This window comes from Grampus griseus, assembly GCF_964374135.1.
Source record: "Grampus griseus genome assembly, chromosome: 17".
NCBI lineage: Eukaryota > Metazoa > Chordata > Mammalia > Artiodactyla > Delphinidae > Grampus > Grampus griseus.
The window spans coordinates 19,982,819-19,998,318 of record NC_139011.1 but is presented as its reverse complement, the minus strand read 5'-3'; the positions used below and the strand labels follow the sequence as shown (position 1 = coordinate 19,998,318).

Genomic DNA, 15,500 nt, shown 5'->3' with positions numbered 1-15,500 from the left:
GTTTTGGAATAGGATGGATACAAGGAATGGCTAAAATGAAGATGAGGAATGATTATGCCAAGCTTAAGAATCTGGGCTTCATCCAGTAGGTTTTACTTATATACATATATACGTGTACACATACATACATCTACATATACACACATATATACATACACACATATTTCATTTTTTTTTAAATGCAGGAAGTGACCCGGTTGAGTCTGGTTTAAAATGACAAAAGAATGATTTCCTAGAGAGCCATAAAGTTGGATCATGGGAGATTGTGTAGCAGAAAGATGGAAAACCTAGACCACAGAGATGCGAGTAAGAATCTTGAGGAGGGGATGTAGACAGAATACAGCATGTTTTCAAACTGAAATGCAAAAGTGGAGGCAAAAAGTCTAAACCCAGAAGGGAAAAACAAATGAATAAAATTCTGGTGTGGGAGGAGGAAGGGTAGGTGAGCAGGGAGAAGAGTATGGCTAGGGCACTGGATTTGGCACACAGATTTTTTTTCTCTCAGAGACATAAAGGAAACAGTGAAGGAAGGGTAAGAACACAGATAATATTGCAGGGAGGGATGTTGAGAAAATTCATCACTACTGACCTCTACTCTTAGAGTAATGAGAGGGATGGGGGCTTTTTGGAAACGGAGTTAGGCATGGAACCACCTTTGGTGGCTGGGAAAGGGAAAACGCTTCAGAATCCACCTGGGCCAACAACTCATACATTGGCGATGTCTCATCCGCACATTTGATTTTTTTCCAAGACTGCTTTGAGCTTATCATTTCACTCATCTAGAAAAATGCTTTATCACTGATGGGTGTTGAATGACACTCAAGAGAGGAAAATCTGATTTCCTCAACCTGACACTCAGGCCTTCTCCAATGGAACTCTCGATCTACCCCTCTGATCTATCTCCACCTCCTTCACTGTTCCCTCCTCTGGATTCAGAAACCCAAATGCTTTCAGGCTCAGGCAGGTCTAACACAGCGTAAAAAGAGGCATGGTCTGAGGCAACAGGGAGTGGTGAGGTTCGTGGCTCGGAAGCTGTTATATTTTCTTTTAAAATTCTATCAGGGACTTACCTGGTGGCTCAGTGGTTAAGAATCCACCTGCCAATGCAGGGGACACGGGTTCAAGCCCTGGTCCAGGAAGATCCCACATGCTGCGGAGCAACTACTACGCCTACGCACTACACCGTGCGCCACAACTCCTGATGCTGAGTGCCACAACTATTGAAGCCCACGCGTCACAACTACTGAAGCCCGCGTGCCTAGAGCCTGTGCTCCGCAACAAAAGAAGCCACCGCAATGAGAAGCCTGCACACTGCAATGAACAGTAGCCCTGGCTCGCCACAACTAGAGAAAGCTCACGCGCAGCAATGAAGACCCAACACAGCCAAAAATAATAAATAAATAAATAATGTAAAAAATTCTATCAGGATCAAACAAAATATGTAAATACAATTTGATATTTCAGGGACTTTCTCTTCTAAAATTGTACACGAATTCAGCCTCCTCCAAGCAGATTTCCTAATAAACCAGACTCATAGATAAGAGTTCCTTCTCAAGTCCCCTTTGGTATTTACCCCAACCTTCCTTTGTGTATCACTCACCTGTACTTGTATGATGCTATCTTTCATAGCACAGAGGTCAGAACATGAGCTTTGGATTCAGATGGCCCTGGAAAAATCCTTGACTTTGCCACTTTTAGCCTGATATGACATAAGACAAGATACCTAAGTTTTCTGAGTCTCATATTTCTCATTTGTGAAATAGGAATAATATGACCTTATGGGGTTATTGTGAAGATAAAAATATATGCAAAATACTTACTGGAGTGCCTGGCATGAAAACACCGAAATATTTTTAATAATATATGGTTTTCCCTAACATCATGATAATTGTCTTAATGATCAAGAATCAAATCTTCTGAATTCTTTACACTCTGAGTTACTAGAGAAATGTCTTGGGAGTATTTGCTGCTAAGTACCTGTTTGGGAGATAAGTTGATATTTATTTGCAATAATTAGACTACTCAAAAAGGCATGGGGCAAAGCAAAATTTTGGTGGGCTGGGGAAACTGAAGTTGATAGTTTTTAGGGCCCTAATTAGAGAACTGAGATACCCTTAAACAGTGAAACAAGAACTACACATACACATGTATATACATGCATACACACACACACATATATACATTTGTATCATTCTTTACCATTTGCAAAGTAATTTCTATACTCTGCTTCTTACAAACCTTTGTATGGAGTCCATACAGTTATAGATCACCACCAACAACAGTAACTGATACCAACTTCGTAAGGTATATTATCATAATTTTATTTTAGAGAAAGGGAAACTGAGGCTCAGAGAGGTTAGACCTGGCCAAGGGGACTCATCAGTGACTCATCAGCGGAGGGGACTCCATCACAGGTCTCCACATCCCTGCTTTCTCTAATCTTTCATAACTTTCCAAGATATGAAACTTGTCAGGAGCAATTAAACACTTAACAGCCACATCACCCTAACATAAATCTGGGAGCTGGAAAACATATCTAGTGGAACTCTGAATGAGGAACATGAGAGTCCACACACAAATGGCCTAGAATGACACTGGCCAAGACCTCTTGAGGACAATAGTATTTCATGCACACAGTGCCACAGGCTCTTAACTAGAATCAATCTCGTGTGTGGGCTTCAGTTCCCTCTGTTGACGCACAGCATCACGCTCACCACCATAAACAGTGCTGTCTGAAGGAGGAGAGTCATCGGTCCACTTAGCAGGTGGCCTCTAAAAGGGCTCATTGCCAAACCCCCAAAAGCACGCAGCAACAGAGGCTCTGCGCACACAGCCTGGGCTCTGTGCGGATGGATGGGAGATCTGACTCGCCGCGTAGGGAGTACACAGTACAGTAATTTTCAAACAGGGATTGGGAGCGAAACCAAGGGGAGGGGATCTCCCAATTTTACAATCTGACTTCAGCATGTTCTAAAAACACCGCAAAGTAAAAAGCAAAACAAAACAGAGTAATTAACAAAACCATCAGGAGAAAAGGAATCAAATTGATACAGAAGCTGAAAAGCAAACAGGGACTTCTCAGGACAGGTTGTGCTTCATTGACTTAATTCCTCTGACAGGGTCAAAAGCTCAGGAGCAAAGGAAGCTAGACCTTCGGTCATATTTGATTTATTATAATGTGACATTCTCATAGGGAACTGGAAAGGTGGCATAAAGAGGGGGAAGAGAAGGAAAAGCTGGATCTGGTTGAAAGTAAGGAAGTATGAGATCGAATTGGTGGCTATAAAACCTTCACTCTGCTCCTGGAATTGGGAGTGGAAAAACACGCTCACTAAGAGGGAGTCTTGTCTGTTTTGGGCCCCTACTCTGATTACTTCTAAGCCAAGCGACTTGCTGGACTGTCCCTAAGAATGGGTCTCCTGTTGTCCCATAACAATGTGACTTAGCTTTTAACAGTTCCTGGTAATCCAAGAACTTGTGTGCCCTTTGCACAGCTCAGTTTAGCTCCAGGCCTCTGTTTCCTCATGGGAATAACAGGAGACAGGAGGTGCCTTCTAGTCCGACACCATGGAACCAGTGGTGTCTTGCTTTTCTATCTCACTGCGGTGAGCACGGTGCAGAGCCCATGGTGGTCCTCACTGAATGCTTCTCACTTACTAAACACAGACCACTAATGAGGATGACAGATAACATTTATTGAGCCCCTACAATGGACCTGGCACTGTTCTAAGTATGTTTTAACTCCTTTCACCTCCCAACAAGCCTGTGTGGTAGGTCCTGTTGACGTTAAGCGCTCAGCTTGAGTCTCCCACTGAAGTCTGGGCCTCGCTTCCTCACCTGTAACAGCTTGCAAGATTGAGAGCTACAATTTGCTAACACTGAATGGTTCCAGACAGTTCTAGGTACTCGACAGTGGACAGTTCTCAGCAGAGCCTCTTGCACATAGAAAACCTCCAAGAAACAACTGGCATTATTCAAGATGTCAGGGGTTTTCTAAAGCAGGACTGCTCCAGGGTTACAACTTTGGTAAGGCGATTCCTTCTGGCTGGCACTGGCATTTCTCAGGTCTCAGAAGCCTTTGGTGTGGGTCTGCTATCTGGTGCTGGCCGGGAAAAGGGTATCTTGTAAGTGAGAGAGGCACTGGGATAAGGGTTTAGAAAGCTAGCTCCTGACCCCAGCTCCCCATTTCCTGGCCGTGGGACCTAGGCAAGCCTTTTCCTTTAGTCTGTTTCCCACACTATAAAACCTATAGAGGTGATGACAGGAGGGAAAACTGGTAACCATAGCAACCCCCCCCCCCACCTGTGAGAGGAGCCTTGATTATAATAATTCTACAGAGAGCAGCCAGTAGGTGATACAAGAGCAGTGTATGAGGTGTATTTAAGTCTATGCTGCTGGTTAAGAAAAGTATATTCCTTCTGTTCTTGTTCTGATCTGTGAAACAACACATAGTTCATTTGGTGACAACTTCCATTCTTATCCTGCCACATACCATCTCTAATATTAAATAAATTATGTACTTAGAATATCAATAAACGTCCCCAAGAGCAGTAGTTTCCTTAACTAACTTAACAAAGCTGCGCTGATCTGTGATGAAAATGGGAGAAATAAAAACAATGTATGTTTTTCTTAAAGTGAAATGTACTCCATTTTTAAGCCATGAGGGTCTTTTTTTTTTGTTAAAATTCCTTTGGTTTATAAAATGGTGGTGAGAGTAGTTTTTAATTGAAAAAGCTATTAATGAGTAAAATATAAAAGGGCCAACTGTGTGCTATGGCAACGAATATTTTCTAAAATTTAACTCATCTGTGAAATACAAGTATCTTGGATGCACAGGTGTAGGCTCAGACAAGCAGAATCTCAATAAGACAAGAGAACTGTTCTCCTTTCGTCAGCAGTACATCTTCCAGCAACTGGCAGACTATACCTTTCTTTATAAGAATGTTCTGGTATCTGATTATTCTTCCAGTGAAAAATGCATAAAGTGGATTTTCAATCTCATTATCCATAACTATATATTATAGACAAATGAATAGAAAACTCTATCTATTCACCTAACTACCTTTAACCTAAATGATCCTACAGCTAGTATGGAAAGACGCAGGATGGCATTTTCATTTTTTCCTTTTAAAAACAGTATGTCCATTTTAGAAAATCTGGAAAGCACACAAGATTGTAAAAACCAGCTTTGAGATATAACTTGTTTACAATAAATTTCACAGATTTGAGGTGCCAAATAGATAACTGTGACAAAGATACGAAGCATTTTCATCAGCACAGACAGTTCCGTTGCTCCTCTTCGTATCAATCTCCCTTCTAGTACCCCGCCACACACACCCCCGGAAGTAACCACCGATCTCACCGCCATCACTGTAAGTTAATTTTGTTGTTTTAGAATTTCATATGATTGGAATCACGCTGTGTGTGTTCTTTTCTTTCTAACTTCTTTCCATGAGTACACCGTGACATTCATTCCTGTTGTCATATGCATCAGTAGTTGGTTCCTTTGTATTGTTCTGCATTGTTTCTGGTGTGAATACAGCACACTTTGTTTTACCCATTCTACTCTTGATGAACCTAAGGGTTGTTTAAAATTTTTGTCTGAGTAAAGCTCTTTTGGATATGAGTGGACTGGAATTTTTATGAACATACGTTTCCGATTCTCTTTAGTAAATATCTGAGAGCAGAACGGCAGACCATCTAATAAGTGTGTGATTAACTGTGTAAGAAATTTACTTTCTGCATCTGGTGGCACCATATTTACTCACAACAACAGTGTACAAGAGATCCAGTTGCTCTACATCTTCAGCAACACTTGGTATTGCCAATCCTTTGAACTTCAGCCATTTTACTGGGTGTAAAGTGATATCTCACTGGGTTGTATCTGCATTTTCCTGATGACTTAATATTGCTGGACATATTTTCATGTGCTTATTGGCCATGCTTTTACCTTCTTTGTGAAGTGTCCAAATATTTTGTCCATTATTATTGGTCTGTCTCTGTTCCAGCTAAGCAGGTCTTTGGGGTTCTGTATCTCCTGCATGTGCCCTTCTCTCCAGATTTCAGGGGGGTGATTTGCATTATGACATCAGCTCTCTGACCCACTGTTTTTCAGTTTATCCAGCTTTTTTTTTTTTTTTTTTTGCTGCATCGCGCAGCTTGTGGTATCTTAGTTCCCCAATCAGGGATTGAACCCCTCGGCAGCAAAAGTGTGGAGCCCTAACCACCAGACTACCAGTAAACTCACTGTGTCCAGCTTTGTCTTGTGGTAAGGATTAGAGTGATGACATCCAAGCTCTTTACATATCAGAGCTGAAATCAGAAGCCTTCTGCATCTAATGAGATGATCATATGACTTTCTTCATTTACTCTTAACATGACGAATCACATCGGTTTTCGAAAATGGAATCAACTTTACATTCCTATGCACACATGATCATGATGTAATATCCTTTTTGTCTATTGTGAGATTCAACCCTTGTATTCTGTCAAGGTTTGTAGGTTTATGTTCATGAAGGATATTGGTCCGTACCATACCATTCTTGTAATATCTTTGTTAGCTTTTGGTATCAGGGTTAGTCTGGTCTCATAAAATGAGTTTGGAAGTGCTCCCCCTTTCTCTATTTTTGAAAGAATTTGTGAAAATTTGGTTGCTAATTCTCGACTGTTTTAATTTATTGGAAAAAGCCTTCTGTGCTTGAAACTTCCTTTATGGGAAGTTCTGATTAAAAGTTTAACTGATTAAGAGATCCATGGCTATTTAAATTTTCTAGCTTTCTTGAGTCAGATATTGTTAAGTTATCGTTTTTAAGGAATTAGTCCATTTCATCTCAGTTGTTAAGTATGTGGGCATAAACCTGTTCATAATATTTTCTGCTCTTTTAATGAATGTAGAAAACTTAGTGATATCCCCAACTTCTCACTTGATGCTGTCTTTTTTTCCCTCATTCAGGCTATCTAGACATTTATCAATTTTTGTTGATCTTTTCAAGGAATCAGGTTTACCTTTGTTAATTTTCTTTATTGCCTGTATGTTTTGTGTCTTACTGATTTCAGCTCTTTGAGATTAGTATTCTTCCTTCTCTAACTTCTTAAGGTAAAATTTTAATTAATCAAGTTCAACTCTTTCTTCTTTCTTTTCTAATACAGGCATTTCAGGCTATAATTTTCCTCTAAGTTCTGTAGCTGTACCACACAAACGTTTGAAATATTAATGTTTCTACTATCATTCAGTTCAAAATATGTTTTAGTTTCTCTTGCGATTTTTTCCCCCTCTCCCATCTGGTTACATGGATGTGCATTAAGTTTCTAAATATTTGGGATCTTCTTGATTATCTTGGTAGTGATTTCTAATTTAATTCTGTTTCGGTCAGAGAATGCACCTTGTGCCACTTCAGGTTTTTCAAATTTACTGACACTGATTTGTGCCCTGGTGTATAGTACATCATGGTGAATAAGTCCCCTGAACTGGAAAGTACATACATTCTGAAGCTGTTGGGTACAGTGTTCTGCCTGGCATGTGGTAGTGGTCACATAAATTCTATAAAACAAATGAATTAATTATGATTTAACAAATAAATGAAATGAATAGGAAGGGATTGGTCAAGGGGCTAAAACGAAGCTACAGTTGACCCGCGAACAACGAGGGGGTTAATCCGCCTGCAGTACTGTCAGCCCTCCGTATCCATGGCTCCCCTGCATCCGCGGATTCAATGAACCATGCAGTCCTATTGCATTTTCCATTGAAAAATATCTGCGTATAAGTGGACCTGGGTATATGAAACCCACTTCGTTCAGGGGTCAACTGTATTTAGAGAGAAAGGAGGTAGCCAGTGTAGCTAGACTGAAGATGACAGGATGACTGTAACTGAGGAAGCAAATATCCAGAGGATATAGGGGACATCGGGTTAAAGCAGAGGCAGAAAAGGTTGTTTGTAGAAGGGAATAAGAGCATGCCTTCTGAAACAAGAGGCAGGAGAAGACAGATGGGTAGAGGGTAAAAAGTTTTAGGGAAATCCCATCAAACAGCGTGTAAGTTTTCAGCGTAGCAGAAACCAGACCTTTACTAGCGATGAAGAAAGGAATTGGGAGAAAGCATGTTGGGAGAGCCACTTAACAGGCCACTGGGATGAAGAAAAGGCTGAGGGAAGGCATCATGGCTGCATGGAGGCCTGGCACGTGAATCTGTACTGGGGGGCAGTCATGAAGGGCTTTCTTCAGCAAAGGTTTCTATACCCAGGAACCTAAACAGGATCTAGGGGTGGGTTTCAGTAAAACCTCAGCAGAACTGTCTAATCATTTATCAACTTCATGGGACAAGTTCTATCACAGGGCTTTTATCCTGGGAGCTACAGGATGGGTTACTTAATCCAGAAGAGGAGGAGTAAGAAAGGCTTTTGTAGGAGGTGGTATCTGAACTAAAGCCCGAAAGGAAGTTGGAATTATCCAGGTAAAAAGGTGGGTTTGAGGAGGGTAGAAGAAAGCATGGCATTTGAGAGCCCTGCAGCTCAGAGTGGGAGGGAGTAAGGAAAACCAAGCACTGTAACTGCCACCGTCATCCAAAATCTTGAACCAAAACAAACAAACAAAAAACAACAGTTTGCTTTTAAAAATTATGAAATGCTCATCCCTGCAGGTGTCTGAGCAAAGGCTGTCTGGCCATCTAGCAGGGATGTTGGAAAGGACATGTGGGGAGACATCTGATTGAAGTGGTAGGGGGACACTCGCTCCCCACCCTATTCCTTCATGGAAGAACTTCCCTAACACTCCTGGCCTCTCTCTCCTCCCCTCTGTTTGGTGCCCTTGGAAGCAGGAAACGGGTTTGCCCAGCCCAGCCTCATGTTCTGTCCTGTCTTGTGACCTGTGTGCCTGATGGCAGTCTGCTTTCTCCCAGGCGGTTAGAGGGGCACTTCCCAACTGTGCCAGTGACCAGAATACCTCATTTGGAGGGAAAATATTCTTAGCAAATCAATTCATCTGAAGACCTAAAGGATATTCTCCAAAAAAGCTTTATCAGGAATGAAGCTGATATTCTGATCTCCATTCATATTTCTCATTGCAAGGCGTAGTTTTAAACTGACCCCATAAAACCTCAGATGACATCTGAAGTCACTTCCAACATTCAGAAATCTATCATCCTGAATCATCAAGACAACCAAATTCAGCATCCTAGGTTTAAGAATGCGGAGGAGTATAGAGGTGACGTTAGTAAGCTTTCTATCAAAGGGCGTTAAAAATGAAGAATAAATGCTGTTATTGGAAAATTAATATGTGGAAACTCATGCCCCGATGATGTCCAAACTCTACTACGCAGATATAAAATGCTGCTCGGGATTCAATAAAAAACGTAGAGCAGTTCATACAAAAGAGAAATGTAACAAAACACAAAGATATACAAAATAGAACGCACTATGCAGAGGGCAACCCAACAAAGACAAGAAAATGTGCAGACGAAGCACTGGGGTAGCTCAACAAGCCCACATTTCATTGGGCTACACTGGGTTCCACAAAGTAGTGTTCTCACAGGTATAGCACATAAAATAATTACTTCTTTGGACACTTGTTTACTACACACCCCACCGACCTCCATGGGTAATTCTAACCGTGATAAAAGACTAGGAAGGGGCTTCCCTGGTGGCGCAGTGGTTGGGAGTCCGCCTGCCGATGCAGGGGACACGGGTTCATGCCCCGGTCCGGGAAGATCCCACATGCCGCGGAGCGGCTGGGCCCGTGAGCCATGGCCGCTGAGCCTGCGCGTCCGGAGCCTGTGCTCCGCGACGGGAGAGGCCACAACAGTGAGAAGCCCGCGTACCGCAAAAAAAAAAAAAAAAAAAAGGACTAGGAAGACAATAGCAGAAGGGTCAATGTTAGCAAATGCACAGAGCCCACAATCCAAAGGTTTCAAAAAGATAAAGAGGTTTCCCCTTTATTCCACAGCATAAGCGGAACGGCCAAATTTCAGGGCGCTACATCCCAGAGGAATACTTTGAAAAGGGGAAAGAGGTACAAATGGGCAGTGTCTGAAGCACAGAAAGAACCCGAAGTATTCACTGATTTTGTAGGAGACCATTGAGAAATATGACAAGTCAATACTGACCACCTGCAGGGGACATTCACAGGGTAAGTATTTATTCCTGCAGACATCTAAAGGATTGCCACCCGTGTTCCACGAAGCAGGCCACGTGGAAACCTTTTACACATTCAAAATAGCTTCTAAAAATGCACTTTGTATTCTGGGGAGCTCTGAGCGCCTCACCCACGAAGATAAGTCTTTAAAGTTGGGGGGGGGAGAACCCTTTACAGAGGAAAGGCTTGACGCGGAAGGAAATGAGTTGATTTTAGCAGCCACCGCAGGAAGAATACCAGGCACAGCCAGGGGCTGAAACTGCCTCAAACCTGAAAAGATTCTTAACTGTGCATAAAAAAGAATCCGAACGTTGCCTGTGAGCTTACACCTGGCCCCAGTAGAGCTTCCTCATCAGCATTCCAAGCCCGGCCTCAGAAAGCTGGGGAAAGAATCTTGCAAGCACAGGAAAATAGTCAAATTTCTTTCCTTCAAGCCTAATCTGATGATTTAAATATATCGCTCCTAACGCCTCTCAGGTGTTCTAACCATCTCATGCCTGTTAAGAGCACTTCTGCAGGGAGTTACCACTAGTAGCGTCTCTTCTGATTTAACTCATCTGCCATAAAATAGTAGGTGCCTTCTGGACATAATGAAATTCTCAGAGATTCTAAGAGGAAATTTGCACAGTGTTTTGAATACTGGTGTGTTAAAACATACCTTAAGTTTCCTTAGACTTTGGAGAAACTGGATGGCGGAGGGGGGGGAGTTTGTTTATAGTTTAATGTATTTTAAACAAAGGCATCAGAAAGATGTTAATGTAGTGGAATCGTTGGTGGAAACCAATAAAAAAAAAAAAGAAACAACTACCAAGGTTAAAGGGTCATTTTCAAAAAAGTTAAAATCCTGACTGTCATCATATACAAAAATAAACACGTTTAAGATTTTGTGGAAACTGATAAGATGTTACAACCAACTCAAAGGAGAAACCAAAGAGCAGACACATGTTCAGATCAGGAGGAATGAAATGAATGTGTAAATGGGAGACAAAACTCACCTTTTTCACAGTGGATTGGGAAGTCAACTGAACCTCTGTGGGACAGAATTTACACATCTACAAACAAGAATTATTTCATACTGCTATCACTTACCTACAACTTACAGAGTTGTAGAACAGCTTCGTAGAGTCAGAATTAGATAACCCGAAATGATGTGCTACTGAGGGTGCACGGTTTTCTAAGGAGGCACAATGTTTTCCCTACACAGATCACTGGCTATTTTATTTATTGCTGTATTCCCCACACCTGGTACAGGGCAGATGTTCCATAAATACTTGCTAAACAAACGTCTACTATGTATCAGGCATAAAGCTAAACCCTTCGCATGCATCGTCCCCTTTAACCTTTCCAAAAACGCTTTAAGATAAATATTACTCTCAGATCACTGACTTGAAACTAGCTTGTGTGATGCTGCACAGTTATTACTTGTCAGAGGTCGAGGGGTGGAGAACAGGGGCGGGGTGGGAGGAGTGGGATTTGCCTCAGGTCTGTAATCAGAAAGCTCATCTTTTTTTCTTCCTGATTCTTCTTTCCATTTAATATGTCTTTTTTATTTATCGTCATGGTCCCACACGCCTCTAAATTAAGGGATTGTTTATATGTTCCAGAGATATAACATGCTTCCCTGATGAGCATGATGTTGGAGACCCTTGCTTTAAGACACATAAATGAACAGCAGTACTCACGAGAATCTAAGCATAAATAAGAGACACATGGACATCTTTATTGTGGCCTCGCAGATAAGCACAGGACACTTACCAGCCCACATCCCAACCCCCATCCTTAGGTGCTCATTATAATTTTCAGGATAACAAAGATGGATGAATTCATCAGTGTTTACGTGTGTGGTTTGTTCTCATAGAAAGTGCAGCAGCACTTAGGCAAGCAGCAGCAGCTAACATTCACCGCTTACTGTGACCGTGAACTACTTCCCCAGCGACACTCTGAGGCGGGTGCTATTATCACCTCCTCTTCACAGGTAAAGAAAGCGGGAATACACCAAGTCACCTTCACAGAATCACGGAGCTAAGCTGCAAGTCTGGGCTTTGACCTGGCACTTGTAACCCCCTCCCGGCCCTCACTCTGAGACACTCTACTGTCTGCATCGGCTGCTGTGGCTGTCTCTGCCGTCGTGTCTTGATTTTTCACAATCCTCTTTGCCCAGTTTATCAGCGCCTACAAGGGTACTAGGCTTCCTGCAGCCGCCAGCACCCCAGGGCTGGAACTGCAGGCTGGCTTCAGTCCTGAAAGCTATCTATCTTCGGGCCACTTGGCACCTGCGATCATTTGGGTAGTTTACATTCACCCTTGCAGAGGGACAGGACACAAAAGTGGTCTTCTGAGGCCTTGAATAGGTGAAGGTCAGAAAGATGTGTGTGTCAAGTGTTAATCTGAAATCATTCTCTCCTAAGTCCCCAAATAATCCCCTGCTTTCTTTTCTTGCCAGAAAACAGGCTGCCCTCAGAATGAAGTAACAGTATGATTTTAGACACCTCCAGATGAGTTTCGACATGAAGAACGGCACAATGCTAGTAGGTAGAAGGTGTCGATAAATGATTAACTTAGTGGTTTGTTTATATCATTTCATTTAATCTTCACAACGACTCTCTGAGACAGGTATTGTTATTATTACCATCTCCATTTTGGAGATGAAGAAGTGAGGTTGAATAACCTGTCTAGGTTAAGCAGCTTGTCCAAGATCTCAAGAAGGTTGCAATTTACCAACACCAGAGGTGTTTGTGGAGACGAGGTATGCCACCAAAAGCAATATGACAGCTGTTTGCAACACAAGGCCACTTGGCAGAAAGCCTTAGGAAGTGGTACCATTTACTCCATAAGCATTGACGCATGAGACCTTTATTTCTGAGGGGGGTGTAATGCTCATCCTTTTCAAACCATTATAAACGCTTACCCTTCCCTCAAGGGTATCACAGAATTCCCACCCCTAACAAAAGATAACACTACTTTCTCATAAGATCATGAAAAAGGTTTTGCCATTACTATCACACAAGCATTAAGAAACAGACATTATCTGGTGAAGGTTCCCATAAGCAGCCAAATGGTTACTAACTGGTTGATAAATTCTAGGGGTGGAATAGCTGACCCTGTATGGGATTTTCTTATATCCTTAAGGGAGGGACTAAGAAAAAGAATCTAGACACTTGGAATCTAAGCTAAGTTCTGACACTGCCTTCAGGATTTCAGGAATTTCATCCAAATGGGCCATTACCTCCAGTTCGGAGGAGAAAAGAAGTACATTAAGGACCATTTCTAGGCTTAAGTTAGGAGGATTTCACTCTCTGTTAACTCACTTTGAGCTACACCTGTGTGTTCCTTACATATTTAAACATTACTAACTTGGTCATCAGGAATCTCTGATAATGTAGCTCAGCGTTATTTAGAGACTTCCCTGGTGGTGAAGTGGTTAAGAATCCGCCTGCCAGTGCAGGGGACATGGGTTCGATCTCTGGTCCAGGAAGATCCCACATGCCGCAGAGCAATTAAGTCCGTGCACCACAACTACTGAGCCTGCGCTCTAGAGCCCACGAGCCACAAGTACTGAGCCCACGAGCCACAACTACTGAAGCCTGTGCACCTAGAGCCGGAGCTCTGCAACAAGAGAAACCACTGCAATGAGAAGCCCGCACACCACAACTAAAAGTAGCCCCTGCTCGATGCAACTGGAGAAAGCCTGTGTGCAGCAATGAAGACCCAATGCAACCAAATAAATAAATAAAAATAAAATTAAAAAAAATGTTATTTAATATTAGAAGCCTTTTTTCTCCAAATCAAGTTTTCTGTGCAATTTGAATATGTGAAACAGACACACCTATCTCAACCCAAAGCATGTCCCTCTGGCAGCCTCTAGTGCAACCAAGGGCTCCAAGGAACGCACTTTGAAAACCACCCATCTAGTCCTGCTCTAAGGAGGTACGATCTGCCCCAGATTTTGAAGCTACAGGGTAAGAACTGAACTGCAAAAATAAATGCTTTCTGCTTGACGTGACCCTTTTCAAAGTGACGGGAGTGAATATAGAGGTTAGCATTTCTGAAGATGCCAAGTATGAGTTTGGAAAGGGCTTGGCATCAGGTGTGCTGAGCTACTCGACAGCAAGTCCCTTTCCCACTAAAGGGTCAGTTTTCGCTTAGAAAAAAGAAGAATCTGGACTGGAATCAGGTCTTCTCAACACTTTTTCCCACCTTGAAGCACAGTTTTGGTGCACAGAGCATGTTCCTCCATCCTATCTTTCATTATAGGGTTTGCAGAAGAGGAGGGTGGGAGGAATGGTACCCACGATCAAGCAACATCTCAAGGCAGGTGGGCAGGCGAGGTCTGCAAAAGACCCCCTTACTCTGATGGGCTCCCACCGTGGACCTATCCGCTCCCTCCTACCCACTCCATTCTCCAATTGAGAGACACGATCCTACAGGCTTTTACAGTTCATTATGCTGTCATATTTCCTGCTGCCAAGTGCTTCTCAACTTCCACATATAATACTCGAAGCCCCTTGATTTAAAGGGAGTCTTAATTTGTGCTTTGAGGGTATTCATCTCAGGGGCAGTGAGTTAGTATTATTATATTCAGTCCAGAATTTTTCTATTTAGAAAACTTTTCTTCTTAAAACATCTACCTACGGACGCTGTAACCAAATTAATTTGAAGGATCTCCTCCCTTTCTTTACTCTAGGACTGCTACACTCTTATTTTCTCTAGGATCCCCCAACCCCTTACCCTGATTACCACATACTTTTATACTGGACATTCAAAATCCATGTTCCCACTTATGCTTGTTAAGTAGCATGGCGTGCCCGGATCTGGAATTTATCGTTCCTTTTAAAGTAAACCCATGCCAGACAATTTCAGCAGGGAGATGCTTTTTCATTTTAAGGGTGTGGGAAAGGCCATTGAGATGGGAAGAGGGAGAGGGAGTGAAATATTTCGGATACTGCATACTTTACCCGTTATGTCATGCTGTTTGAATGACTCACTGTAGATCTGATACTGATTCGGACAATGTTTCTTCAGCCACTTGCAGACATCCTGCTGAGTCCACAGAGCCACTGGTTTTGACAGCTTCACCGTAGCCGACTATAAATACAGAAGGAAAAGAAGATCTGTTAGTGCCAGCCTCATGCCTAGAAAGGCACTGCTGTTAGAAGTCCTCTAGTGTGGTAAAGGCTACAGGCTGGATTCCCTGAAGATAAACATCTGACTCTTGTCTTCCTCTGAGCCTCTGCAGAACTTCTCCATGCCCCTGAAAGCCAGAAAGAAAAGGTCCAGGTGGAGAAGGCCATGAAAACTACACCTATTCTCAGATTCTCTCTACTGGGAGAAGTCCCCAGGAAGTAGTGTTTTCTGATGACTCCTCTAACAACAAG

The 15,500-nt window shown here is 42.5% G+C and overlaps 1 protein-coding gene across 1 annotated transcript in view; it reads right to left on the bottom strand.

The window, feature by feature from the left end:
- SAMD12 (sterile alpha motif domain containing 12) overlaps positions 1 to 15,500 on the bottom strand; it is a 399,280-nt gene that overhangs the window by 204,433 nt on the left and 179,347 nt on the right. Inside the window, exon 3 of the mRNA XM_082675126.1 lies at positions 15,081 to 15,210. Coding sequence (XP_082531252.1) covers positions 15,081 to 15,210 — 130 coding nt within the window. The remainder of the gene's footprint in view (positions 1 to 15,080; positions 15,211 to 15,500) is intronic.